The sequence below is a fragment of the Typopeltis vanoorti genome, chromosome 5 (genome assembly GCF_054136105.1).
Source record: "Typopeltis vanoorti isolate ZY-2024b chromosome 5, IOZ_Tvanoo_1.0, whole genome shotgun sequence".
In the NCBI taxonomy this organism is placed as follows: Eukaryota; Metazoa; Arthropoda; class Arachnida; order Uropygi; family Thelyphonidae; genus Typopeltis; species Typopeltis vanoorti.
Genome location: NC_143553.1, coordinates 93,883,155 through 93,910,920, shown reverse-complemented (window position 1 = coordinate 93,910,920; position 27,766 = coordinate 93,883,155). Strand labels below are relative to the sequence as shown.

Genomic DNA, 27,766 nt, shown 5'->3' with positions numbered 1-27,766 from the left:
AGAAGTTGAATTTCATTAGCCTGAGTTTATTGTTAGTGATAAAAATGCCATGATGTTCTTTGTATTTATTCCTAGTTTCTGAAGATATGTATTAAGACCATGCATATGAAGGGAGCATATGAAAGTAATGCTTTTGCATACACAGTACTTGGAGTGGGCATAGCTTTGAAACGTGTCTAGTCTTGTTGGAAGATTGCATCATTCACCTGGGACTATAAGGTAAAAGCCATGACATTTAATTTGCAGTGCTATATTGAACATATAGAAACTTGAAACAATGAATTAATCATGTTCATGCTGAGGAACGGCCTTTGCTTTTACAGCATGACAAATGATAGCATGGACAACATAATGTGTGGCCACACACAAGTATGTTCATTCTTTTCAATGGCTGCCATAGAGATTAGATTTGAAATTCTAGAACATCCTACCTACACCTTGAACTTGGTTCCATCAGGCTTCTAATTCTTTCCAGAATTGAATATACATTGCAAAAGTATCCATTTTGATAATGATGAACTGGTCAAAGCAAAGGTGAGAAAATAGTACTGATAAAGAAGAGTTTTACTGTGATCACTAAACAACTGGATGGAGTGGTAAAGATGTATTGAGAGAGAGATTAATTTTTATTAATAATTATAATCAATTTTATTAATTAAGTCTGTCCGAGTGGTTAGCGTATCTGCTCTCCAGCTAAAAGGCTGCAGGTTCGAATCCCAGCATAGGCATAGTTGTTTGTATTTGTCTGTAAAAATACTAGTGGTGTCAGTGGTAGATGGCGTTGGTGTAGATGATGAAGATAGTTGCGGTTGATGAAGTGGAGGAGACGGAGAGTTGTAGAGTAGGTGCCCTCCCTCAATGAGTCTTTGGACTCCCTGGAGGTGTTACGTAATAATAATAATTAATTAAAATAATTTTCGAAGTCTACTTTAGTTTCATACTTTTTTTTTTTGGATAAGGATCTATCATGATGGAGGCATTACTTTTGAAAGGTATCTGTATTGTTTATATTTAGGAAATTTTTTTTTTTAATGGAAGACAGTGAAATAGTGAAGTTAGATAGAGCAGAATTTTTTATTTTATCATATTTGATGAGTAAGATTGGATACTGCCTGTATAGACTGCTTTATCGCAAATAATAAGTTTAGTTTAATCCTTTATCCAAGTGTAAGCAAACAAAGTTTGCGCCTGAAGTATCTTCAGGACTTAGGCAACTCGTGGTAAAGGTGGACCAAGCTGTCATCACTAATTGTCTTAGTATCTCCCATAATGCAAAGCACATCTCCTTGCAAACGTATAATGCTATGCATTAAAGGAAGGGCCACTACCCAGACCGGTTTTGACCTTTATTGCGTGGGAGCCAGACCCAGAGGTGATGATACTAAGGTGGAAGTAATGGAGAAGTCATATTTACCTATACGAGTTGCCAAAAGGTGTCTCACCTTATTATTAACCACTCTACTGGCCAAGACGTCTATAGACGTTAAGTTTACCATGGATGCAAGTTTATCATGGAATCATATTAAAATTGTAATATCGTTGATATTACATTGAAATATACGATGGATACGAAGTGTTTGAGGATGTGTATTTGATCCATAATGGGCTGTTAGGTGGTTAAGTTACTCTGGATTTAGAGAAAGATGTTCTTCAGGACTGAGACAACTCGTGGTAAAGGTGGACTAAGCCCTCATCACTACTTGTCTTAGTATTTCCCATAATGCAAAGCACATCTCCTTGCAGACATGTATAATGTTATGCATTAAGGAAAGGGTCATTACCCAGACCGGTTTCAACCTTTATTGAGATCTCGTCAGTGGGAGTCAGACCCAGAGGTGGTGAACTAAGATAATAAGATAGTAATAAGATAAAAACTTCCACTTTAGTATTGCCTCCTCTGGGTCTGGCTCCCACTGATGAGACCTCAATAAAGGTTGAAACCGGTCTGGGTAGTGGCCCTTCCCTTAATGCATAGCATTATACATGTCTGCATGGAGATGTGCTTTGCATTATGGGAGATACTAAGACAAGTAGTGATGAGAGCTTGGTCCACCTTTACCACAAGTTGCCTCAATCCTGAAAATACTTAGGGCATAAACTTTGTTTGCTTACACTTGAATAAAAGATTAAACTAAATTTATTATAATCTAACCAAGTGGGGAAAAACTCATAACGTACTTTATTTCAAAGCTTCATTTTAGGCTCTAAATCAGTAGGGTGAAGGTTGTGAATTTGATACATTCAAAAGTCAAGATTAAAGAGATGTTGAATAAGCTGGATGAGTAAGCAAATGAATGGAGATGTCAGTTTGATGTAGCTAAGTATAAGATTTTTGAATTTTGGGATCTAGAGGTGAAGAATAAACCATTTAATTGCCACAATACTGAAGAGAATGTTGAACAGCAGCAATGACAGGATGTTGATAGGATGTTGGTTATATTATAACAAACCTTGATCAGAACCACATGTGAATTACTATGCTGTAGCTTGACAAATAGGAATGCAAGACATGATAATTAACATAAGATATATTTAACTTACGTATATATTTTATTGGTATAAATTTTTTCACCCTCACATCAAAGGCATCTTCAGTACGACTTTCAAGTTAAACAAGAACAGAAACCGGTAGATTCAACAATGAAATGCACAAACTGCTCATACATAATGTAGAATGTCATGGTCTAATTACATTAAGGCTCTAGTAAAAGTAAGTTTAACAAGAGATTTTAAAAAAAAAATTGAATAAAAATTAAATTTCCCATAAGAAGGTAATTTAAGTCCATCGTTTCTATTTAGATTCTGTCGTTGTATCAAGGTTTCACAACTTTCTTTGTATAGATGTTCTAAGAAATTATTACTTTTATGGACAACCCTAATTTTCTTCCAAAGAATTCAGTGTCTGATGGGGATAGCATGTTCTGCAAGTCCCGATTTTTCTGGCTCATAACATCTAGTGACACACAGCCACAGATAATCCACACTGGCAGAGATTTTGATAGACTTCAGACAGAGGTTTATCTTTATCTGAGCCTAGAAAAGTAGATATGTTGTTGATGGGATGGAAAGACACTTTTAGGCCAACAGATCTAGAGAGACTCCTTTCATATAGGGAATAGTGACACAATAGACCACCTCTGTATCACTATCATGATGAGAGGTAGATGACAGGGTATAGCCAAACTACTTAGATCTCTTGCCTACAGGTGTCCTTCCACCCTATCAACAAGATATCTACTTGTCTAGTCTCAGCTAAAGATAAACTTCTGTTTTATTATCATATTTTCATCATATTTTGGCCAAAGGTAGATCTGCGGTCATGCATCGTAATGAACATTTTGACTGCATTAAGTTCCATGAGTCAGAAAAATTGGAACTTGTGGAACATGCTATCACCACCAGACACAAAATTATATGGAGAAAAATTAAGGTTCTCAATAAAAGTAATCTCTTGTACTGTCTGTACAAGGAAAGTCTTAAGACTTACTACATCGACCAAATCTAAATAGAAACAAATGGACTTAAATTATCCCTCTTATGGGAAATAGTTCTTCCTCACAAATTCCAGATTTAATTTTTATTTTTTAATTTTTATTTTAATTTTTTAAATCGCTTGTTAGTTATTTTCACTAGAACCTTAATGTAATTACACCATGATGCACTACCTCACGTATGTGTGGTTCACATGTTTCATTGTTGAATCTACAGGTTTCTGTTCTTGTTGTTTAATCTGAAAGTCATGCTGAAGATGCCCCTGATACCAGGGCAGAAATTTTATACCAATAAAATATATATGTAAGTTAAATCTGTCATCATCATCAAATTCCTGCCATGTACCCTTAAGGAGTGTACAGGATATGATAATACTACATGAAAAATTTACATCATTACTAACTTCCTATTTACAATTTTCCTCCAGATCGGTCTGTTACTTGTCAAGACGCCATTATTATCAGATCTTGTATTTCTGCCGTCTAAGGCACTTTGTACTATATCAATCCACCTATATCTTAGTCTTCCTCTGGGTTGTTTTCCTGCCAACCTGGCAGAGAACACTTGTTTTGCCAATCTTTCCTCGCCCATTCTGTTTAAATGACAATACCACCTGAGATTAGCTCTGCTAACGCATTCCTGGATGCTGACAATGTCAAGTTCTTTCCTAATATCCTCGTTTGTAATATGATATTGCCATTGATGCCATCTGTTCACAGCTTTAATCTTTCTCAGGATTCTCATATCTGTGGTCTCTAGTCTTTGGTCAAGTGTTTTATTTCTGACCCAGCTCTCAGATCCATAAGTTAAAACTGGTTTGAACGCTGTCTTGTATACAGCTATTTAGTGTTCCGACTAATTTCTCTCTTATTCCATATGAATTTATTCAATTGACTTCCTACTATACCAGCTTTATTGATTCTGTTGTCTATTTCACATTGTTCTCTGTTCACAATGCAGTTTGAGATTATCAACAATTCTGCCTATTTTCATTGTCTTTGTCTTTTTATTGCTGATTTTTCATACCATATCTATTACAACAGCTATTCAATTTAGTTAAGGAATCTTGCAGACTCGTAGCAGATTTATTGATAAGTATAACATCATCTGCATAAAGCAAAGAGCAGACATTAACATCTCCAATTTTGATATCATGCTTAATACCACTTTCCTTCATAATGTGATCCATATAGATAATGAATAACAGATGGGATAATGTACATCCTTGTTTCACACCAGATTTAACATTAAACCATCTTCCTGTACTTCCATCAATTCTAACTGCTGACTTACAACTCAAATAAAGACTAAATATTACTTGATATAATGCCCCATTGACACCATATAACTGTAGTTTATTGAATAGCTTTTCTCTTGGCACCTTATCATATGCCTTTTCCAGATCTACAAAACTCAAATATAGATCTTTGTTATATTCCCATGATTTCTCCACTATTTGTTGTAAAGTGAAGATCTATTCCTGACAGCCTCTATTTAGTCGGAATCGAGCTTGTTCTTCACCAAGCTTTTTTCCTACAATTTTTCTCAACCGTTTTTCAAGTATGCTTGCATATATCTTGCCAGGAACACTCAGTAGGGAAATGTGAGAATTACCTCTGTAATTCTCACATTCAGTTTTATTTCCCTTTTTATATATGGGTACTATGAGAGCTCTACTCCAATCATCAGGAATTCATCTCTCTCTCTCTCTCTCTCTCTCTCTCTGTCCAGGCCTTCTGAACTATGCAGTGCAGCCACTGCAAGACATTTATACCACCATACTTCAGCATTTCTGGTCGAATATCATCTACTCCTGCTGCCTTTCCACATTTTAAGCCTTTGATGGTTTTTTCTACTGCAAGTTTGCATATGTATTCCTGACTCTATGCCTGTTGAGTGTTTTTTACCATTGTGCTATCACTGCTTGTTTCATTTAGCAATTTCTCAAAGTAATTACTCCATACTTCAAGGATATCTTTTTCTCTCTTTTTCATGTCACTTTTATCATCTCTAACTACTTTTACAGTACTCTTTCCTCCATTTCTAAGCTTCTTCAACAACCTCCAAAATATTTTGCCACCTTCTTGATATTTATTTTCTATATATTATGTTTCTATATATTATATTTTCTATGTATTATTTCTTGATATTATGTTCTTGCCAAAGTTCTCCCATGACTTTTGTTTAGCTAGTTTTACAGTGTTTAGCTTTCTTACATTTGTCTCTGTATTCTCTAGGAGCACATGCTGACTTATTTGCCAGGAACTTCTGATATGCTGTTTTATTTTCCTTCACTACCTCTTTAACTTCATGTGTCCACCATGGAGTTCTGATTTTTCTATCCTTGCAGACAACCTCACCACTCGTCTCTCTGGCTGAATAAATCAAGGTTTTCTTCAAGGCTTGCCACTGAATCTCTCAAGTTTGGGTCCTGTTCTCAAACACTTTCATTTTTTCTTCAATAATCTTTGTGTGTTTTAGTCTACAGTTCACATCTGAGAGCTGCTCAACTTTTATTCGCTTTAAAACTTTCTTACATGTTATTCTTTTCAATATGAAATTCAATTTTATCCTGCTCAAGACTAAATAGTGATCACTTCCAATTTCAAATCCTCTGTACACTCTGTTGTCCTGCACATCACTATCAACAATAGCATAGTCAGACTTTTCTTATTTCTTGCCTCTTCTCTCCATGTGAATTTGTGTACATTTATATGTTGGAACATGGTGTTAGTAATAACCAGTCCATGTCCTGAACAGAAATACAACAAATATTTGCCATTATTATTAGCTTTGCTCTTTTCTCCAAATTTTCCCAATATATTTTTGTATGTCTGACAATCATTTCCTACTCTGCTATTTAGGTACCCAACAAGGACCAGTTTTTCCTTTTTCATTGTGTCAGTTGCTTTCTCTAAAGCATCAAAAAATTCCTCCACTTCTACCTTAGTAGAATCTTCTGTGGGATCATAGGCCCAAATAAGTCTCATTGTCCAATTCCCCATTCTGATATTTGCCCACATCACTCTACTTCAGACTGCCTGCCTTTCAAGAAGATTAGCCTCATATTTAGTACTGAATGCAATGGCTACTCCTTCTTTTCCTTGATTATCACTGCCTGAAAATAACATTTTGTATTTATTGCTCAGAAAGATTTCACCAACTTTTGTCTTTTTTGTTTCAATCAATCCTATTATGTTGATCTGGTACTTATCTAATTCCTCAGCTAGCTCCATTTCTTTGCCATTCAGGCTTCTTATGTTGATAGTACCGATCCTTAACTCTGGTGTTGTTGAGTTGGGGATTTTTTTTCAGATTTGTTCAAGTAGCTGACTTTTCGCTGTTCACCCTGGTTCCCTGATGAAAACAACGGGGGGGAGGGGCCCTTGTTTGACCGGGCAACACCCAGCCGGCATGAAATTTTGTCATGTTGTACCGTCATTTTGTAATTTGGTTTAAGCCAATAAGAATTATAATTTGGTCGGCTAAATCCCAAATTGCCAGCCCATCGTCGTTCGTTCAGTATCCAGGTAGATACCCAACAGGGTGCACCACGAGAGGGTGAGGACTGGACATTAGGTCAGAAGCCCTGGTCAGTTCTCTGCATTCCTTTAAAGGCTATGTGGAGGTCTCCTCTCAGTTATACAGCTTTGACCCTTAAGTACCCCGTTAAATCTTATGTTAATTAATTACTGTGCTATATCTGGTTACCAAGATTTCATGGCGATGAAATTGAAATAACACCCTGGGATACAAAGGCAAGTAACAAAAATGTTATTAAGACTGTGGCTGTTGGTTAAAGATAGACTGAGGGCATATAATCTGCAGAGGTTATCCTTAGATATTGATAGAATTGATAGAAGACAGAGGTAATATGATTTAGACATTTATGCTGCTAAAAGATTTTTCATGTAATAGCAAAAGGAAAAAGAGAGGACACAAGCAATTTTAGAAGTTGACAGGCAGTGATGAGTAAGAGATTGAAAGGTAGCTTTTGTTCCTCATTAAAAGTGATGAGAGCATGGAATGCATTGCATGAGAGTGTAGTGAAAGTACAGACAGTGAATGGATGGTATGATAAACTTTGTTATCTGAAGTAGACTCTACTATGATGAGTGTCATAACTCCATGACAGTCCTGCATAAAGTTATTTATTTAATTTTTTTTTCCCCCAACAACAGTAGTTGAAAAACAATAGTTGAATCTTCAAAAGAAAATAAGCAACTTATTTTTTCATTATCACCAAATTCCTGTTATGCACCCTGGGAGAATGTGCAGGATATTATTATAATACTACATGAACAATTTTCTTCTAAATTAATCTGTTAGAGTACAATATTGTCAGGTCTCATGCTTTAGTTTTTCTAAGGCACTTTTACTATCATTGCACCTGCTCATTCTGAATCTCTTATCTGCCATCCTGCAAACACCTTTTTACCTTTCTTATCCCATTCTCATTGAGTCACCATAGCACCTAAGATAACCCACTCACACAGGCAGATACATTCACAACTTTCCCACTACCACCACCCATCTCAACAATATGGCATTATTAAAACTATAATCATAATCTTTGTTCAAGCAGAACCTCTCTATCAAATGAACTCAACCACATACACAACACTTTCCTTTCCCATGGCTACAGTGATTACAGAATTAAAAAATTAATCTGTTCCACCCCCCATTCCTTGGCCATTGCTTCAGAAGGATTTCAGAAATGCCATCACCATCCCTTACAATCTATGACACATCAGAAAAAGTAGCCAGATCTTTAAAAAAAAGTACAACCTTTACACAGCTTTTAAGCTCTATTTTTATTCATGCCATACACACACCTTCAGAACACATGCAATTTACAGACAAAAAATAATTCTTAGCGATGATGGGCGATGTGTGGTGTTGATGATAGTAGTGTGGTAGTAGGAGAATTAAATAGTAGTGGAGAGATTGAGATGTATTTAGTGAAGTAGAGTAGAGGTACCTCCTGCGATGAATCCTTGAACTCCATGGAGGTGTCATCATCAAATTCCTGCCATGTACCCTCAAGGGGGAGGGGTGTACAGGATATGATTGTATTACATGATGAATTTACATCATTACTAACTTCCTATCCACAATTTTCCTCCAAATCAGTCTGTTACTTGGCAAGACTTCAACATTATCAGATGTTATATTTCTATTGTCTAAGGCACTTTATACCATATCAATCCATCTATGTCTTCCTCTGGGTCGTTTTCTTGTCAACCTGGCAGAGAACACTCGTTTTGCTAATCTTTCCTCTCCCATTCTGTTAAGTGACCATACCACCTGAGATTAGCTCTACTAACGCATTCTTGGATGCTGACAATGTCAAGTTCTGTCCTAATATCCTCGTTTTTAATATGATATTGCCATTGATGCCATCTGTTCATGCCTCTAATCTTTCTCAGGACTCTCATATCTGCAGTCTCTAGTCTTTGATCAAGTGTTTTATTTCTGACCCAGCTCTCAGATCCATAAGTTAAAACTGGTTTGAACACTGTCTTGTATATAGCTAATTTAGTGTTCCGACTAATTTCTCTCTTATTCTATTAATTTATTCAGTTGACTTCTTACCATACTTGCTTTGTTGATTCTATTGTCGATTTCCATATTTAATTTACCATCTTCACTAAAAATTATGCCTAAGTAGCTGAAATGTTTTACTTGTTCCACAGGTTCTCCATTCACAACGCAGTTGACATTTTCATGATTCTGCCTATTTTCATTGTCTTTGTCTTTTTATTTTTATTGCTGACCTTCATACCATATCTATTACAACAGTTATTCGATTTAGTCAGGGGATCTTTCAGACTTGTAGCGGATTTATTTAGAAGTATAATGTCATCTGCAAAGAGCTGAGATTAACATCTCCAATTTTGATATCATGTTTAATACCACTTTCTTTCATAATGTGATCCATATAGATAATGAATAACAGAGGGGATAATGTACATCCTTGCTCACACCAGATTTAACATTAAACCATCTTCCTGTACTTCCTTCAATTCTAACTGCTGACTTACAACTCAAATAAAGACCAAGTATTGCTTGATATGAAGCCCCATTGACACCATATAACTGTAGCGTATTGAATAGCTTCTCTCTTGGCACCTTGTCATATGCCTTTTCCAGATCGACAAAACTAACTACAGATCTTTGTTATATTACCATGCTTTCTCCACTATTTGTTGTAAAGTGAAGATCTATTCCTGACAGCCTCTATTTGGCCTGAATCCAGCTTGTTCTTTACCAAACTTTTCTTCCACAATTCTTCTGAACCGTTTTCTCAAGTATTCTTGCATAAATCTTACTAGGAACACTCTGTAGAGAACCTCTGTAATTCTCACATTCGGTTTTATTTCCCTTTTTATATATTGGTACTGTGAGAGCTCTACTCCAATCATCGGGAATTTGTCCCTCTGTCCAGGCTTTCTGAACTATGCAGTGCAGCCACTTTAAGACTTTTATACCACCATACTTCAGCATTTCTGATTGAATATCATCTGATCTTGCTACCTTTCCACATTTCAAGCATTTGGCTTTTTCTAATTCAAGTATGAATATGTATTCCTGACCTGTTGAATGTTTTTTACCATTGTGCTATCACTGCTTGTTTTATTTAGCAATTTTTCAAAGTAATTACTCCATACTTCAAGAATATCTTTTTCTCCCGTTTTCATGTCACCTTTATCATCTCTAACTCCTTTTACAACACTCTTTCCTCCATTTCTAAGCTTCTTCATGGAGGTGTCATGTAATAATAATATTTTAGTTTGGAGGCAGTTTCATTGTGAGATGTTCAAGACTCCTAAAAATGGAGGAGAAGAGGTGATACAATCAAGATTTATAACTTGGTAAGAGAGTTTATCAAATAGCTTTGGTTTTTTTTATTTTTTATTTTTTGGCAAATGTATGTACACACTTGTTTTTTGGCAAAAAAAAAAAACTGAACCATTTGTTTATTAAAGTTGCTTTTCAGCTCATGTTACAAGAATGAACAGAAAATTGTCAAGTGATCAATGTATGATGTTTTCGCATGTGGCATGGGAGGAAGTTGTATAGTAATGGAATTTAGTTTGATAATTGAGTTAAAATATCTGGCACTATCTGATGCACAGTATCTGCCAAGCAGTATGTGCTCTTGGAAGTGGAATTCCAGTGTTACTCCAGATGTTACACCAGCACTGCATCAAGCTTTTGTGTCCTTGCCCAAGATTATGGGAGAAGGAGACTTACAACACACTATTAAAGCCTTGCAAGTCCACTAGCTGATTGATTGATTCTGACCTGGTCATCCAAGACCACCCATAATAATAATAATAAACACTCAAGAGTAGAGTGAAGCATAGTACAGAAACAGAGGAAGAATGAAAACTACCAGTACTGGCACTGGAAGTTCCCTTCTACCACAAACAGTTGTTCCACATTGAAGTGGATACTTTTCAGGTTGGATCATCAATATACCAACAAATGAGTTCATAGCAAGTTGTAGTAGATATTAAAATGTGTTAGATGTAAGGACATATCATGAAGAATCTAATGACTCCATCATCTCTTCATTGGCCATCCACAGATGCCGTATGGTCACTCTAATGCTCGATGATTTGCCACACCAGTCCTCACCATGTGGTTCTGTGTATGCTTTTCTGGAGGCTTCAACTCTCTGAAGATCAGTCACGCCACACATCCATACATCTCATTAACAATCTGCCCCTTCCTCTTTTTCCAGGAACTTTACCTTCTGTTACTGTTCTGAGATGTCCTCCTATCCTTTCGATGTGTCCAAAATATTTCAACTTTCTTCTTTCAATTCAATATCCTTAATGAGCCTTAAAGTTCTGCTGATCTTTTCTAACACCCATTCATTTGTACGCCTTTCAGTATATGATATCCTCAACAGCTTTCTGCAAATACCACATCTCAAAAGCAGTTATCCTTTTCGTATCTGACTTCTTTAGGTTCCAAGTCTTGCATCCATAAGTCGCTGTTGAAAAAACAACTGCATCCAAATTCCTCAACTTTGTTCCCATGGAGATAGATTTATCCTTCCAGATTTTAAACATGTTTTTGACTGTTGTTTTAGCCATTCCTGATCTTCTGAACAGCAATTCTTCACATTAATAATGGATCCCAGTATCTCAAACTTGCTGACTTTCTCAATTCTCTCTCCATTAAGGTACACTTGTTTCTCAAGAGCTTCCTTTTTGTATTTCCTTTTGAGAACCATTATCTTTGTCTTGCTTGCTAGGATTGAATTGAAGTCCTCTGTTATTACTGATCTTGTTAGGTTTATCAAGAATTTGACCTAGTTCTTCTTTGTCATTACATAGGAGTACAGTATCATCAGCATACCTCAGATTACTAATTATCCACCACCACTTATCTTAATTCCTGCCTTGAGCTCATCCAATGCTTCACACATGATGTCCTCAGCATATATACTAAACAAGTGAGGAGAAAGTAAACATCATGGCCTAACTCCCTTTCCAACTTGAAGCCAATCAGTTAATCCAACCTGTTCTTACTGTGACTTCTAGCTTCCTGTACAAGTTGGCTATTAACTTGGTAGTGTGTGTTGAGGAAAACCCATTCTTTTCATGAAGGTCTAGAAATAATGCTGATGCTAATATTTTCTGTGAATAACAGAATGCATTACATTCAATAAGATTCCTAAATTTTATCAAATCTTATTGTGATTATTTGTAAATAGTATTTAACAATTTCATGTTAGGGAATCGGAGTCTCTTGCCTGCCATCCTGACCTCTTCTCAGATGACAAAAATAACACCATTATGCCCCACTAGAATTTCATGCTTTTGTATTGGCAGACACACACTATGCACCACATATTGTGGTGGGTTCTTTGATTATAATGAAATGCTCATGTGGGGAGGAGGGGAGAGTGAGGAGAATGAATTGTTTTAGGATATATTAGAAATCAAAAATTAAGGAGAATGCTAAATTTGGTTGATATATTTGAGTTACTAAAATGTGTAAACATGTGAACCATTATTAATGAGCCATATGAGAATGGCAAATGTAAGGGAAAGAAAGAACAGGTGTGAGAAATACTTGCATTACTGCAAATGAATTAATAATTTACCTTTGTGATATTATAGTGTATCCTATAAATTGCTGAGCAGAGAGAATAGCATGTGTTCCTGTGAACTCTAGATATGCATATTTGCATTTATAATGGGAATAATAATAAACATTTATGAGGAGAGGGAAAGAGCATTTGTTTGTGAAATATAAATAACAAACCAATAATAAACAGTGGCTATATACATTTGATAGCTCAATAAATATATTCACAGAGGGAGGGGGGGTTAAGCAAATAAACTAATAATATTGATGTATTTTGATGGAGTAACAAATCATCTTGTACAATTTGTTGTACTTGTTATTTATATGTATTTATTTCAGCTAACGCCTTTTTATTCCCGTATACGGGGAGTAGGCGAGGCCATTTAGCCCGATCTAACTTTTGGAGACTGAGTGGGCAGTTCAATCTCCACTGTACCCAATCAGAGATAGCTGGCCCAAGGCTATCACTAATTAAGCGGCACACAGTGAAGAGAGACAGCTCAACACGTGCCACCATCTCGTGGTCCCTAAACCCAATATATTTAATGTCTGAAATAATGTGGGTTCTACGGTCGATTTTTTTGAGTTAGCAGGTCGAAAAACCCGAGTTTCCGGGAGGAAAAACTCACTTGCCCATGCCAGAGATCGACTAACTCGGGAACCGGTCGAAAAAAGGCTTAGAAAAATTTCCTCTAGTCACCGACTAGAATCGAAAGCAAGTCTTTCTTCATGCAGTTAAGCGCCGTGGTGTGCAAACACCACATCCACTGAGCTACACAGGCTTTATCTGTTTTATTAATATTTTGCTTGATTTTCTAAGAATTTTATTTTATTCACTGATGATCAGTGTGTATATATATATATATATATATATTTTACAAGCAATATATGCCTAAATAATTTCTGATTATCATTTTAATTATCCATTTTGCAAATCTTACTTTCAGTACATTTTTTTCCCTTTTTTTCAGCATCTCTGTCTTATCAATAATATATATCTCGCATATGCTAATATTTTGTTGTATTAGATACAGCCCACTTCTTATAATATATATATATATATATATATATATATATATAAAGATTCATTTTTATTCAGAAATAGATGAATTTTTATTGTGTTCTGTCAGATCTGGAATATACAAGAATAACAAGTGCTTTTGTTTACTCTATGTACTATATTTAACAATAATTAGTGCAGTTGTAGACAACTGGAATGATAGCTCATAATGAAAAACACGTCCCCATCTTCAAACAATATACTGCATACATGCAAGCAAAAAGGTTTTATTGTAGCTCCTGTCACAATATCTAACTAAATACATTTGTGTTAATATCCTCTTTCAAGTGGCCAATTGAAGTTAATGCATAGTAACAACTGTTTATAATTCAGTCATTGGGTGCAGAAAACAAACAGTTTATGTAAAGCAAATTTTCTAAATTAAAGATTATATATAACTTGAAATCAGTTCAAATTGTAAAGGCAGTTCACAAATGCTAATTGTACAAATAAAATTTTACTGAAAAGTTGCAACTAACATGCTATATAAATTTTATGAAAATGCATCCATCCAATATGGAAGGGACATACTGTACAGTGATTTCCCCACAGTCAGCATAGCACCTGTAGACACTACCTTTTTACTTTGTGCTCTTTAATATATTTGGTTTGTATTTTGTATTGGATAGTATGTAACAGGAATAATGCTTCTGTAGGTTGATGCTGGATTGCAGTTTGAAAACAGGAGATCAAATTATCAATTCGTGTTTGATATCAGAACGCCGAAGCGAATATACTATTTGGTAGCTAAGACAGAGATAGACATGAACAAATGGGTAGAATGTATATGTTCTGTATGTGGACTCAAAATTCATATTGAAGAAGGTAGGTCTTTATTGATTGAGGCATATTCATAAATTATGGCAAACATTATTATTTAATCATTATCCTAATACTACTTATATAAATGAAGTAAAGCAAAGATGAGATCTTTTATAATTTATTCATGGTTTAAAAGAATAGAGGATGATAGAATTGAACTAGTGCAATTTTTTACTGTTTCAGATTTTTAATATATAGATTTTACTGAAACCAAACACATTCATTTGTTACATGAACAAATTGTGAACATTCATTTGTTCATAATTTGGCATTATGACACTTTATTTTTTACTTTTTTACTGCATTGCTTATTACATCATTAAATCTCAGTTGCTTCTGACCATTAAGTTTTAAGAGATAGGATTTTGTGATAACAGAAAAGGGTACTTTTTTGGGTACTTGGTTATTGAATGAATACTTAAAAATTAAACTAAAATTTTCCATGTTCAGTAGATTTGATGAAGCAGTCCACAGTATTATGAATGAAATTAGAAAGTGGAATATTGGTGCATTGTTCCATATTTCCCTTTAATTTTCATTTTTTTTTTAAATTTTATTTATTTCCTTTTAATTTGTCTAAATGAGATTTTAAATTCCATTTAGAATTTTTCGATTTTTGTTTATTTATTTTTTTATTTTTTTGTCATTTAGTTCATTTCATTTTTTCTCCTCGTTTCTTTTGTTAGGTTCGATTTATTCTTATTATATGCCTTCTGAGTATTTAGCCAAATACTCAGAAGGCATATAATAAAATTTAGCCAAAATAATGTTGATTACTTATCTTTTGCTGTAAGACTACTATCCATTACTTGCATGAGTATTAAATGATTCTGGTTTGGTGCATACTTAATTAGCTGAGGAGGAAATACTTATACATACATATATATATATATATATATATATATATATATATATATATATATTTTTTTTTTTTTTTTTTTTTTTTTTACTCTATTGGAATATTATGAAAAAGCTTTAATGACTGATACCGAGAGAAAAAAAAGATGACATGGTATATTTGAAAAGATACTACTAGTTTACTAGTTTCGTTGAATTCATCAACATCTTCAGGTATCACAATCAAAGAAATATATAAAGAATTACAGAGACTTAAAATTGTAATAACAGAACAAGTATAAAAAAGACAGTAGCCTGTGTTTGAAAACAAAAAGCGAGCTTGAGTTCCAAACAAACGTATACTACGTGTTGTCGCGAGTTAAGAGCTAAGGTGGAAATAATACCAAATTTTTGCGGGGGGATAGTGATGGGAGGAAGCATGAAGGTGTCTATCAGTATGAGTAGGCTTTCTTAAAATTGAGATTTTAATACTCTCAGCACATCTGGTAAGTTTCAGGTCTAAAAAGGGGAGGCAGTCATTGGATTCCAGTTCGAAGGTAAAAGAGATTTTTTCATGACACTTGTTTATGTGGCCAAAAATAAATTGAGGTTGTTGACACCATCTTCCCAGATGAGGAAAATATCATCAATATAACGATACCAGAATTTTGGTTTAAGGTGGAAGGAGTTAGTAGCTTTTTCTTCAAAATCGTTGAGAAATATATCTGCGAGAATTGGAGAGAGCAGGCTGCCCATGGCCAGACCTGAGTTTTGTGAGTAGATCTTATTGTCATATTTGATGTATCCTGACTATGCAATGGGAGAGTAGAGCAAAGAGTTTTGTTCTTGAGAAGATAGAGGATTTCTTGAGCAGGTACATTTGTAAAGAGAGAAACAATATCGAAACTGGCCATTAAATCTGTTTTTTTTGTTTGATATTCTTGATTTTAGAAACAAAATCTGCAGAATTTTTAATATGTGAAGAGGAAATTCCAGAAAGATTTCTTAGAAAACTTACGAGATATTTGGAGAGGTTATAGATAGGAGAGTGTATGCCCTCAACTATAGGTCTGAGTGGGCAGTTTATTTTGTGAATCTTGGGGAGACCATACAATCGAGGAATCAAGGGATGAAGTGACCTAAGAGAAGGACGAATGTTTCTTTGTAACTCCAAGGTGGTTTTTAATAAATTATTAGTTCTGTTGTGTAGTTCAGTCGAAGAGCCTTCAGAGATGAAGGCTCTTCCCCCCTTCATCTCTTTGCCTTACATCAGCTCTTGTTCACCAAAACTGTCAAAAATTCTCAAGAAGTTTAACTTCAGAACTTGCTTCACTACACTCCCAAAACTTCGTTCAATACTTAGTAAACCTAAAGAGAAACATCTTCAAACTCAGTTTTCAGGAGTATACAAGATTTTATGTGATTGTGGAAAGCCATACTATGGCCAGACTGCTAAATCCATCCTTCTACGTTTGGAAGAACACCGTAGAGATATCTCTTATAACAGGACTAGAGCCAGCGCTTTTTCTCGCCACGTTCTCTTTTCAGTTAACTCAGATGAAGGCCGCCAACACATTGTGAACTGGACTCAAACTTCTAATATTCATGTGTGCTATGATGAACTCGAGAGAAAGATTGTCGAATCTAGAGAAATTTCTCTAGATTCTTCTCGTATCAATAACAGCCTAAGTTTCAATTTCTCTGATGCACAAGTTGCCTCTGTTCAGTATTGGCGCACTCGCGACAGCGCGTAGTATACGTTTGTTTGGAACTCAAGCTCGCTTTTTGTTTTCAAACACACGCTACTGTCTTTTTTGTACTTGTTCTGTTATTACAATTTTAAGTCTTTGTAATTCTTTATATATTTCTTTGGTTGTTGATACCTGAAGATGTTGATCAATTCAACAAAACTAGTAAACTAGTAGCATCTTTTCAAATATACCATGTCATCTTTTTTTTCTCTCGGTATCAGTCATTAAAGCTTTTTCATAAATATATATATATATATATATATATATATATATATACACTAATTGATAATCAAATATATAACTATTTAACAGATAACTATACAAGCCTCTGTAGCTCAGTTGGTATAAACAAAACCCTTTGGTCGGAAAGACCTGGGTTCAATTTCCATCAGTGACATGAGAACCTGTATCTGGCGTAAAATATTAGAGCAATATTTCATGGCTGGTTAGATTTGGGCTTTATATAGAGTTAGCAGGTGTGAAGTAGTGTCTTGTGTAGAAAAGTATGCTAAGTTTTTTTGCAGCTGCAGATGCTATAGTTGAAATGTGGTTGTGCCAGGAAAATGATCTGATGTGCAGGTCAGTCCAATGGAAGAGAAATCTGATCATTGTTTGCTAACACTTGAATAAAAAAGCAAAAAAGATTAACATAGCAGTGATTAACAGAAACAGAAAAGTAGCTAAAGGGAACAAAAAACTATATGTGATTTATATCATGTTATATATCAGAATCCCTTGGGAGAGCCTGGATTTGTAGGTTAGGGCACATTCATTCAGATGTGCCCACGAGACTCCCCCCCCCCCAGAGGCACATCTCAAGGTGACAGATGATTAGTAGGAGGAAAATGAAATACCTCCCATGAACCAACAGGCAACAGCAGTGTCTGATCCCTAGTGACTGGCTGCAAACAGTGTCTGTTTGTCATGTCAGGGGAAGCTGAACAAACCATTAACACTTTGAGTCCTAGAGCTACTGGGACTAATGTCCTATCGATGTATATTTACATCGATAGGACTCGTAGTGTTAAGGTTGATGAGACAAGTGTTGATGCACTGACTGAAAATGAAACACAATTGAAATTTAATGCAATATGAAAATACAAAAGAAAAGTAAAACATCCTGGCTTAGACATTGCCCAGATAAACAAGATCTGCATACCCAACTGAGCAATTTGAGTTGGATCAACAACTTACCAAAAGAAGTTCAATAAAAATACTGGCAAGAGTCATGTTATCAGTAGGAAAGTGGGATGTCCGTAATTTAGGACTCCTGGAAAGCTGACTTTTGCAAGGTAATGGAGTGATATGATGCAATATCCTTGGATTAGCAGAGATGCACTGGACAGAGTCATGGGAAATGAACAGTGTAAAAGTCATCAGGTGTAACAGTAGTACAAAACATGAAGTAGAGGTTGGATTTCTTCTCACTGGAAGAAAAGCATTTTTAGGATATAAACCAGTAAATTAAAGAATGATAATGGCAAGATTTCCAGCAAGACCATTTAACATCACTGTTTTTCCAGGTCTGTTCACCCACTTCAGAAAGCACTGAAGAAGAAATAATTAAAGAATGATAATGGCAAGATTTCCAGCAAGACCATTTAACATCACTGTTTTTCCAGGTCTGTTCACCCACTTCAGAAAGCACTGAAGAAGAAATAATTACTCTCTAATAACTTTTAAATAATCTTGGAATTAGTACCAGAAAAAGATACACTGATCATTGGAGAAAATTTGAATGGGCAAATATGGTTATGGAGAAAGCAATTTTTGCTATATTTTGTATTTTTGCTAAACTTTTGTATTGCAAATTATCACGTCATACTTCTGTATGACTATGTTTCTGTATTTTTGCTAGAATTTTGTATTGCAAATTACCACGTCATACTTAAAGGCAATTTGAGCATTTCTTCTCCTCTTCAGTGAAAGAGGAGAAGAAATGCTCAAATTTCCTTGAAGTATGACATGGTAATTTGCAATGCAGAATTCTAGCAAAAATACAGAAAGTGGACATGGCATTCACTTGATGGAGGAACAAAGCATACTAGACATGATTCTTGTAAAAAAGAAATGGGCCACATCAATCCAGCTGTGTCATACATTTCGAGGAGCAGATATGGAATTGAATCATAGCTTAGTGATTGTCATTATCAAGTTGGAATTCAAATAACAAATGGAAGCACAGTTTCAGTCATAATATATGGATACTGAGCAAGAAAATTAAAGGGAAAGTGCTTGAGAAAGAGCTCAGATCCATTAAGGTTGGCTGGTTGATTAAGAGTTTATTGGTGCAACATCAGCAAAGGTCATACTGTGCCAAACTAAAGGTTACAACAGATAGGAACAACAAAATGGTGTCTGTAATCAAGAGAGCAGGGAAGAGACAGTCTCAGAAACAAAGAAACTAAAGAAGTGGTGGAACCCCCCCAGAAGACATTAATGCTAATTAAAAAAAAAAAAAACCATTAAAGATTAGGAAAGATATTTCTGTGGAAACAGAACAGAACAGTGTAAAGCAAAATGCAATGTAGTAAGGACAGTTAGAAGGGACAAATCAAATAGGATGATGAAAACTGCTTTGGATCCATAGTCACTGATGATGAGATAGTGGAGAGGCCAACATATCAGAGCTTTGAGTGGAATGGACATTTTAATTGTTAATAAATGGCAAAATACATACATATATATACGTACATTTTGTAAATGATCAAATTAATGCAGTTAAATTAAAAACTAATAGAAACTGTTCTATAGAAACAAATAGAACCGGTGTTGTACTACCTTACCCCAGTCCTGAAGATACTTTCAGGCACAAACTTTGTTTGCTCACACTTGGATAAAGGATTAAAGTAAATTTATTATTTAAAATAGAAACTACTTAAATATAAGTCTATGTCCCTGAAGACCTTGAAAAGATGATTCTGAACATTTTTATGAGGAACTACAGAATCAGTTAAATAAATGCATTAAAAATGACTATATATATATATATATATATATATATATATATGTGTGTGTGTGTGTGTGTGTGTGTGTGTGTGTGTTGGGACCTCAGATTGTAGGCATTAGTGAGACATAATGTCTGCCCACAGTTGAGAGAACTGTAGCTAGGAGAGTGCCAAAAAGAGTCAATTTATATTGAAGTGAAGAAAGGAATAAGGGATGTACGAATTTGTCACCAACACATGAAATCACGTTCTTTCTTGTCTATTGCTGTACGCCGGCCTGGTTGGCCAAGTGGTCAAACGTATCTGCTCTCCAGCCAAAAGGCTGCGGGTTCGAATCCTGCCATGGATGTTTGTGATTGTCTGTAAAATAGGATGATGAAAACTGCTTTGGATCCATAGTCACTGATGATGAGATAGTGGAGAGGCCAACACAGTAGATGACATTGGTGTAGATGATGTGGTTCGATGTAGTTAGAGAATTGAGTGAGTGGAGACAGAGAGTTGTAAAGCAAGTGACCTCCCTCAATGAATCTGGGACTCCCTGAAGGTGTCAAGTAATTATAATAATATATATATTGGTAAATAATAATATTTTTTAGTTTACCAATCAAGTGTTGATCAATTTTATTAACTGAACCAACTAGTTTCGCCACACTTATCTGTTGGCATCTTCAGGGCACTTACATATAGGTTGATTAAAAAACTAAAATCGATGCAACCTTTAACTCCGAGACTCTATGGTGTGCCAAAAGTGCACAAAGATGGTATTCCTTTACGCCCAATCGTTGATGCAATCTACTCTCCTACCTACTTATTTCAAAACATCTCTCGAAACTCTTACAGCAACACATCCACAACTCGGAGAGTTACATTAAAAACTCCAAACATTTTGTGGAAAAGTTAAAAAAACATCAAGATATCGGATAATGATCTTCTAGCCAGCTTAGATGTCACCTCTCTCTTTACAAACGTTCCTGTAGTAGAGGTCATTGACATCTTAAGTACCTTGTTCCCACAAGATATAACCTCATTGTTTGCTCACTGCATAAACTCCAACTACTTTTCTTTGAAAAATAAGATCTATCAACAATTAACAGGCTTGGCAATGGAGAGCCCACTCTCACCTTCATGTGCTGACCTCTTTATGGAAGACTTAGAAAACAAAATCTTATTGCAAATTTTTCCTAAACCTAAAATTTGGTTTAGATATGTGGATGATATCTTCATCGTATGGAACAATAACAAAGATGACATATATGATTTCCTCAAAAAGTTCAATGCCTTCCATCATTCTATTAAATTCACTCTGGAACTTGAAAGAGAAAAACAACTACCGTTTTTAGACATCTTAATCAAAAAACAAATTGACGGCAGTATAAATCTATCGGTGTACAGAAAACCGACCAATACAGGTCGCTACCTACATTTCAACTCCTCCACCACATCTCACATAAACTCAGCATTGTACACATGTTAAAGAAAAGAGCGATTCGCATCACAACGGACAACAAGACCCTTCAAGAAGACTAGTCATAAAATCCTTTTCTCTGAACCACCACAAAGAGAACAAGAAGATATTCAATATATAAAAACGATTGCAATTCCGTTTGTAAGTGGCATCTCCAACAAGCTCGCCAATCTCCTCAAACAACATAAAATAAGAGTAACATTCAAACCAATAGAATCTATTAGTAAACTACTAAGATCTCCGAAAGACAACCATCCTTTCTACAAATATGCTGGAGTTTATAATATTCCATGCTCATGTGGCTCGAGTTACATTGGACAGACTTCGAGAAGCCTCGAAATCAGGCAAAAGGAGCACATTGGCTATGTCAAAAACAACAGACAGGACATTTCTGGCCTATCGTCTCATTTCTCTACAACTAACCATGTCATCGAGTGGGACAAAAGCTGTTCCCCTTACATAGAGGAAGATTACCATTCAAGAATTTTCAAAGAAGCAGCCACAGTCACCCGTTCTATTGTCAACCTTAACAGAAATCAAGCCCTAATACTCCCAGAGATATGGAAAACCCTAATCAGAACCTTAAAAATGGAAGAAATGAACTTTATTACAAACTACAGAAAGTTTCTCAGCAACAGCTAGCTGATCTTGTACACGCGATACGTGTTTCACTCACGTTCGATACTATTTTATTTGTAATTATTCTAGTCAGTTTTTTACAGTTATTCTTGTCAGGTTGCAGTTACGCATAATTGTGAGATTGTTTAAACCTATATGTAAGTGCCCTGAAGATGCCAACAGATAAGTGTGGCGAAACTAGTTGGTTCAGTTAATAAAATTGATCAACACCTGATCGGTAAACCAAAAAATATTATTATTTACTAATTTATGATCAAGAAAATAACCTTCATGATGAATATATATATTGATTGCATGAGGCCTCAATGCTAGACTTGGAAGTAATCCATTCCCAATTATTATAGGTAAAAATGGAGACAGAGAGTTGTAGAGCAAGTGACCTCCCTCAATGAGTCTGAGACTCCTTGGAGGTGTCAAGTAATTATAATAATATATATATTGATTGCATGAGGCCTCAATGCTAGACTTGGAATTAATCCATTCCCAAATATTATAGGTAAAAATGGAGAAATTTGCATAAATAATAATGATCAAAAATATTACTTCTGCATTTTCAGTAATTTAAAAATAACATACTTTTTTTTCCTTTTTTAAAAAAGAATATAAATCAATACTTGAAACGGCAGGAGAACAAGATCCATAATTGGCGATGTCATTGCTAATCATAAACTAGCTCCATGTGTAAGATTACACATTTACAGAGGAAATTAAATCTTTTCAGATCATTACTTAGTAGTGAATCAAAGTAGTAATCAGATCATTACTTAGTAGTATTTCCATTTTAGTCTCTAAAATGGAAATACTTATAAAAATGGATAAAAGAAATAAATAAGAAATATAACAAGTATATCTTTTGCAAGAAAAAAAAATGATTCTATTATATCAATCTTGATTTACTTAAAAGAAACCAAAATTAATGAAATACAGAAAAATAATGGAAAAGTTTAATAAAGATAATTTGAAAGTCAGCCTCTGAATTTTTTTTTTGGGGGGGGTATTAAAAATGCAATTAAAGAAAAACGATTAGCATTCGGGTCATTTTTCTCCAAAAACGAACAAAGAAAACAATGGAAATATAACCAAATCCATAGTAAAGAAAGCCCAAAATAGATTTATTTTATTAATAAAATTTATCCCAAGATACTTAGGATAGATTTATTAATGAAATAGAAGAAGATATACATTAAAAATAAGAAACATCTTACAAATTATTAAGGAAATGAAATAAAGAAAGAGATACTTCAAGTTATAACTTCAAGCTTTCCCAGAGCAAAAATTAAAAACATAGCACATGCAATTGAAAAACAGAAAAGTAAATGAAATAGTAATTGTAGTTGGTACTAACAATTAACTGGTGATACATTCAGTATGAGAGAGGATATGAAAGGGTTGTTTGGAAAGAAGCAAGAGTGAGAAAGCATAAGTATATTACCTCAATATGAAAAAAAAAAAATAGATTAAAAAGAAGGGATATGATGGCAAATTATTCGATGTGTAGGCTATGTAGAAGGAATGGATGCAAGATTTTGGATGTGTGGAATGAGTTTGAGAGAAGATTGGCTTTGTATAAGAGGGATGGTCTAGACTTGATTGTGTTTGATATCAGGAGTCTTGAAAAACTAATAACTGGTATGAGACCTAACACAAAGAGTCAGGGAAACTAAATTATAGTGAGATGAGAATATATGTGTAAGAGCAACTATGTTAATGACTGGAATGGACATTATCATGGAAATGATTATGAGGAGAGAATGATTTCAACTTTGTTTGTCTGATTTGGACCCATTGTAAAATTCGATGCAGTAGGATTTTTCCTCTTTTTGCATCGACTTTTACAGAGGTCGCAACTTGTAAACACGCTAAACTAACTTTGTATTACCGTTGTAAATAATATAAAAGCCCACATATTTATTCCCAAGGAATTAACATGCAAGATTGTACAAAACAGAAAATGTCTAAATTGTAAAGTTCAAGGGCCTTAGAAATCAGCATAGTATTGATGTAGGAATTGTATATAATGTAAGTGAATTTTAATGTGCTCAGAGTCAGCCTGATACCACCTTCAAGGACATTAATTAAAAGGCGGTATACTTCTGAAGTAGTTCCACGTTTTTTAAAATAGGTTTAAGTGTGTATATTCGGTGAGAACTAAAAGTGAACTTTAATGTGAAGGTCGAGACGGTTTGTGCGGGAATGTTCGGGGGCCTCAACCCTTCGTCGAGAGACCTGAGAAAATTGTATAAAGGTCATCTAAGAATGAAGAAGGGAGGAAGAGAAGAGAGAACTTCAGAGCGAGTCGATTCGTCGTGTTCGTCGGTCTGGTTGAAGGTCGCAATGGACAGCCGGGAGCCATGAAACTTCTGAGGGAGAAGAGAAGCAGGACCAGCATGCATTGCCAATTGGGACAGTCTGCTAAGTGCCTCGATCGTCGAACCCTTCGCCCAATTCATAGACATCGGGAAAAATGTGCTCCAAGGCCCGCGATTCATCCAAGTGAGACAACGGTGACGACAGAATCTTTGCATGGAAGTCAAAACCTGAAACGGACGGGAAGCCAAAAAGAACCTAAGAAGGAACTAGGAATGGGTGTATAATAGCGTTAAAGAAGATGTGTGAGTAAATTTTGTTGCGTTTGCTTATGATATGTGAAATTGACTGAGAATCACTGGGACATTTATTGTGTTTAACATAGGTCATAGTTTAGGACTGGAAAGTTAGTCTAAGAATAGTTTGTTCAAAAATATAGTTAGAATTACTAGTTATAAATTATAGAGCATGATATTTCTTGAATTAAAATGGGCTGATAGTTTTCTTTGAATGCTGATATAATATGTTGCATGACTCCGTGCATTTACTAAATGTTAAATTGCTGAAGTTTTAAGCTTAGAGTGGAGTTAAGAGAGAATCCTTTCCTATTGTATGATTTTGTGTAATTGCAGTTTAGTGTAAATAAATGTTTGTTTTCTTAAGTATAAAGAGCAATATTCATTTCGGCAATATTAAGTATAATATTGCCGAAATGAAGCTTATTAGCTCTTTATACTTAAGTAACTTAACGGTTGCACTTGTTTGGAAAACTCGTTCGCAGAGTACACATAAGTTCTTTTCGCTATACACTTTGGTATTAGGTCTAGCTAATCACTGATGAAGCCTCAAAAAAGGCTGAAAGCGGTCTGGGTAGTGACCTCCCTCCATAATGTAATAACAGCATACATTTCCTAGGAAATGTGTTTTTACATTATGGAAAATACCTAAGAATAGCGATCTGAACTTCCCCACCTTTGCAACGAGCTGCCCTGGTATTGTACTACGTACTAGGATCACTTGCATTGGCTAACGCTAGTGTCGCCGATACTTTATAGTTTACTATATTCGGCAAGAAACTCTCTGATTCCAATCTTTGAGTTTCTTATTCGGTTTTAAAACTATGTGGGATTTAATATCCCCTTAATTTAAGTAATGTTTTCATTGCTGAAATGAAGCTTATTAGCTCTTTGTACTTAAATAACTTAACGGTTGCACCTGTTTGGAAAACTCGTTCGCAGAGTACATAAGTTCTTTTCGCTATACACTTTGGTATTAGGTCTAGCTACTCACTGATGAAGCCTCAAAAAAGGCTGAAACCAGTCTGGGTAGTGACCTCCCTTCATAATGTAATAACAGCATACATTTCCTAGGAAATGTGTTTTTACATTATGGAAAATACCTAAGAATAGCGATCTGAACTTCCCCACCTTTGCAACGAGCTGCCCTGGTATTGTACTACATACTAGGATCACTTGCATTGGCTAACGCTAGTGTCGCCGATACTTTATAGTTTACTATATTCGGCAAGAAACTCTCTGATTCCAATCTTTGAGTTTCTTATTCGGTTTTAAAACTATGTGGGATTTAATATCCCCTTAATTTAAGTTATGTTTGTTTTGTTTACAAAGTGTGCCGCCTGATCTTTACACAATGCACTGTTTCTAAATAAACACGAACCTGTGAGTGAAGGCATTTAATGTTAGCCACGACTGTTAAAAAGGGCTTTAGGATAATTTCCGAGAGAACTCTATCGGAAGTATAATTAAATCTAATACCACAAGTAGAGAGCACTGGTGGCGCAGTCAATAAATCTAAATAAATTTCCAGAGTTGCCCCAGTTTAGGTACTAATTTGTAGAGTAAGGTTAATAAAGGATAGGAGGTTAAAGTAGTAAAGGATAAGAGTAGAGATAAACTAATAAAAGTAGAGTAGAGAAGAATAATAACAAAAATATAAGAGAGAACTATTAATAGAGAATAATAATACAAATAATATAAAATTTACAATAATACAAATAAGTAGAGATAAAAAAAAAAAAATTACACCATCAGACATGTATAAAGATGTCTGCATATATAAGGCACTAGAGAAGAACAGATCTGCAAGTTGTCCAGCTGTGTCACACAGACTACAGACAAGAGTATACAAAATATCACGCAGATAGTTTGCTAGGAGTATCAGAAACAAAGGAGGTAGAGTTCATTGCTTTGGTCAGTATGTTGGGATCTCAGATTGTAGGCATTAGTGAGACTTAGCTATCAGAATGGGGCATAATGTCTGCCCACAGTTGAGAGAACTGTAGCTAGGAGAATGTCAAGAAGAGTCAATTCATATTGAAGGGAAGAAAGGAATAAGGGATGTATGAATTCGTCACCAACACTCGAAATCACATTCTTGGCTATTGCTGTACTAGCTTGATTTTGTTGTTGCTTTTTTGCATTGATTTTGTTCATATTTATTTGTATGATGGATCCAGTACCATCAACAAATTATGGTGTTAAACCTTTCAGTAGTGCATAAGTAAAACCAAAACTAAACTATTTAAAATTAACATAATGCTCAATATCATTTTGATATTAATGCTATTGAACATGTTTGGGCAGAAATGAAACATTTTATTCATCATCGTAACGTAATTAGGGATATCGATATGTTGAACTTTTTTTAAAGTTTTCAGAACAGGCGATTAAAAGTATTATAGTTTTTTTTCCCCCAACACTGGGGGAAATATTGTTCTCATGGCACCTCATTGGAAAATATGTATTGGGACAGAGACAGAATTATTGAAGAATTATACAAACATTTGGTGATTAATATAAGTGGAAGTGATGGTGATTCGGACACTGATTCAAGTGACTGTGAAGAATAAAAGGAATTAATAAAGGTAATTTTAGAATGGCTAAGTGTATTTGAAAAAATTTCTGTTTTTCTGTATAATTATTATTTTTTATACAAAACTTTCTTAAAAATAAATTTCGCTTACAATATTTTTTATTTTATATCTTTTTTTAAATTTTGTTAATACTATGCATAAAATTTTTGAACTGTTATACAAGCAAAATAGTTACCACTTTAAAAACAGTGTTCATAAAACAAAAGCTAATTTTCTGAAGTGTTATAATAAACAAACTCATTCCATGAGATGAATTGCTTACCCTATTATCAGAATGGATTCGACTTCTTCTGCCATGCGCATAAGTGCCAAGAGTTCTCTCTTCTGCAATCGAACAGTACTAATTGGTATTGAGTGTGAAGGATACAGTGTTTTTAGGAAGGATAGACAGGATAGAAGAAGAGGGGACGTGCTGCTAATGATATCAGATTTTGATAAGTC

The 27,766-nt window shown here is 34.9% G+C and overlaps 1 protein-coding gene across 6 annotated transcripts in view; it reads left to right on the top strand.

Moving 5' to 3' along the window:
• The window catches only part of LOC150106659 (uncharacterized), a 165,363-nt gene that overhangs the window by 57,610 nt on the left and 79,987 nt on the right, over positions 1–27,766 (top strand). For all 6 annotated transcript variants that reach the window (XM_090393255.1, XM_090393253.1, XM_090393258.1 and 3 more), the window contains one exon: positions 14,317–14,485. In XM_090393255.1, the coding sequence (XP_090249381.1) occupies positions 14,317–14,485 (169 nt within the window). The remainder of the gene's footprint in view (positions 1–14,316; positions 14,486–27,766) is intronic.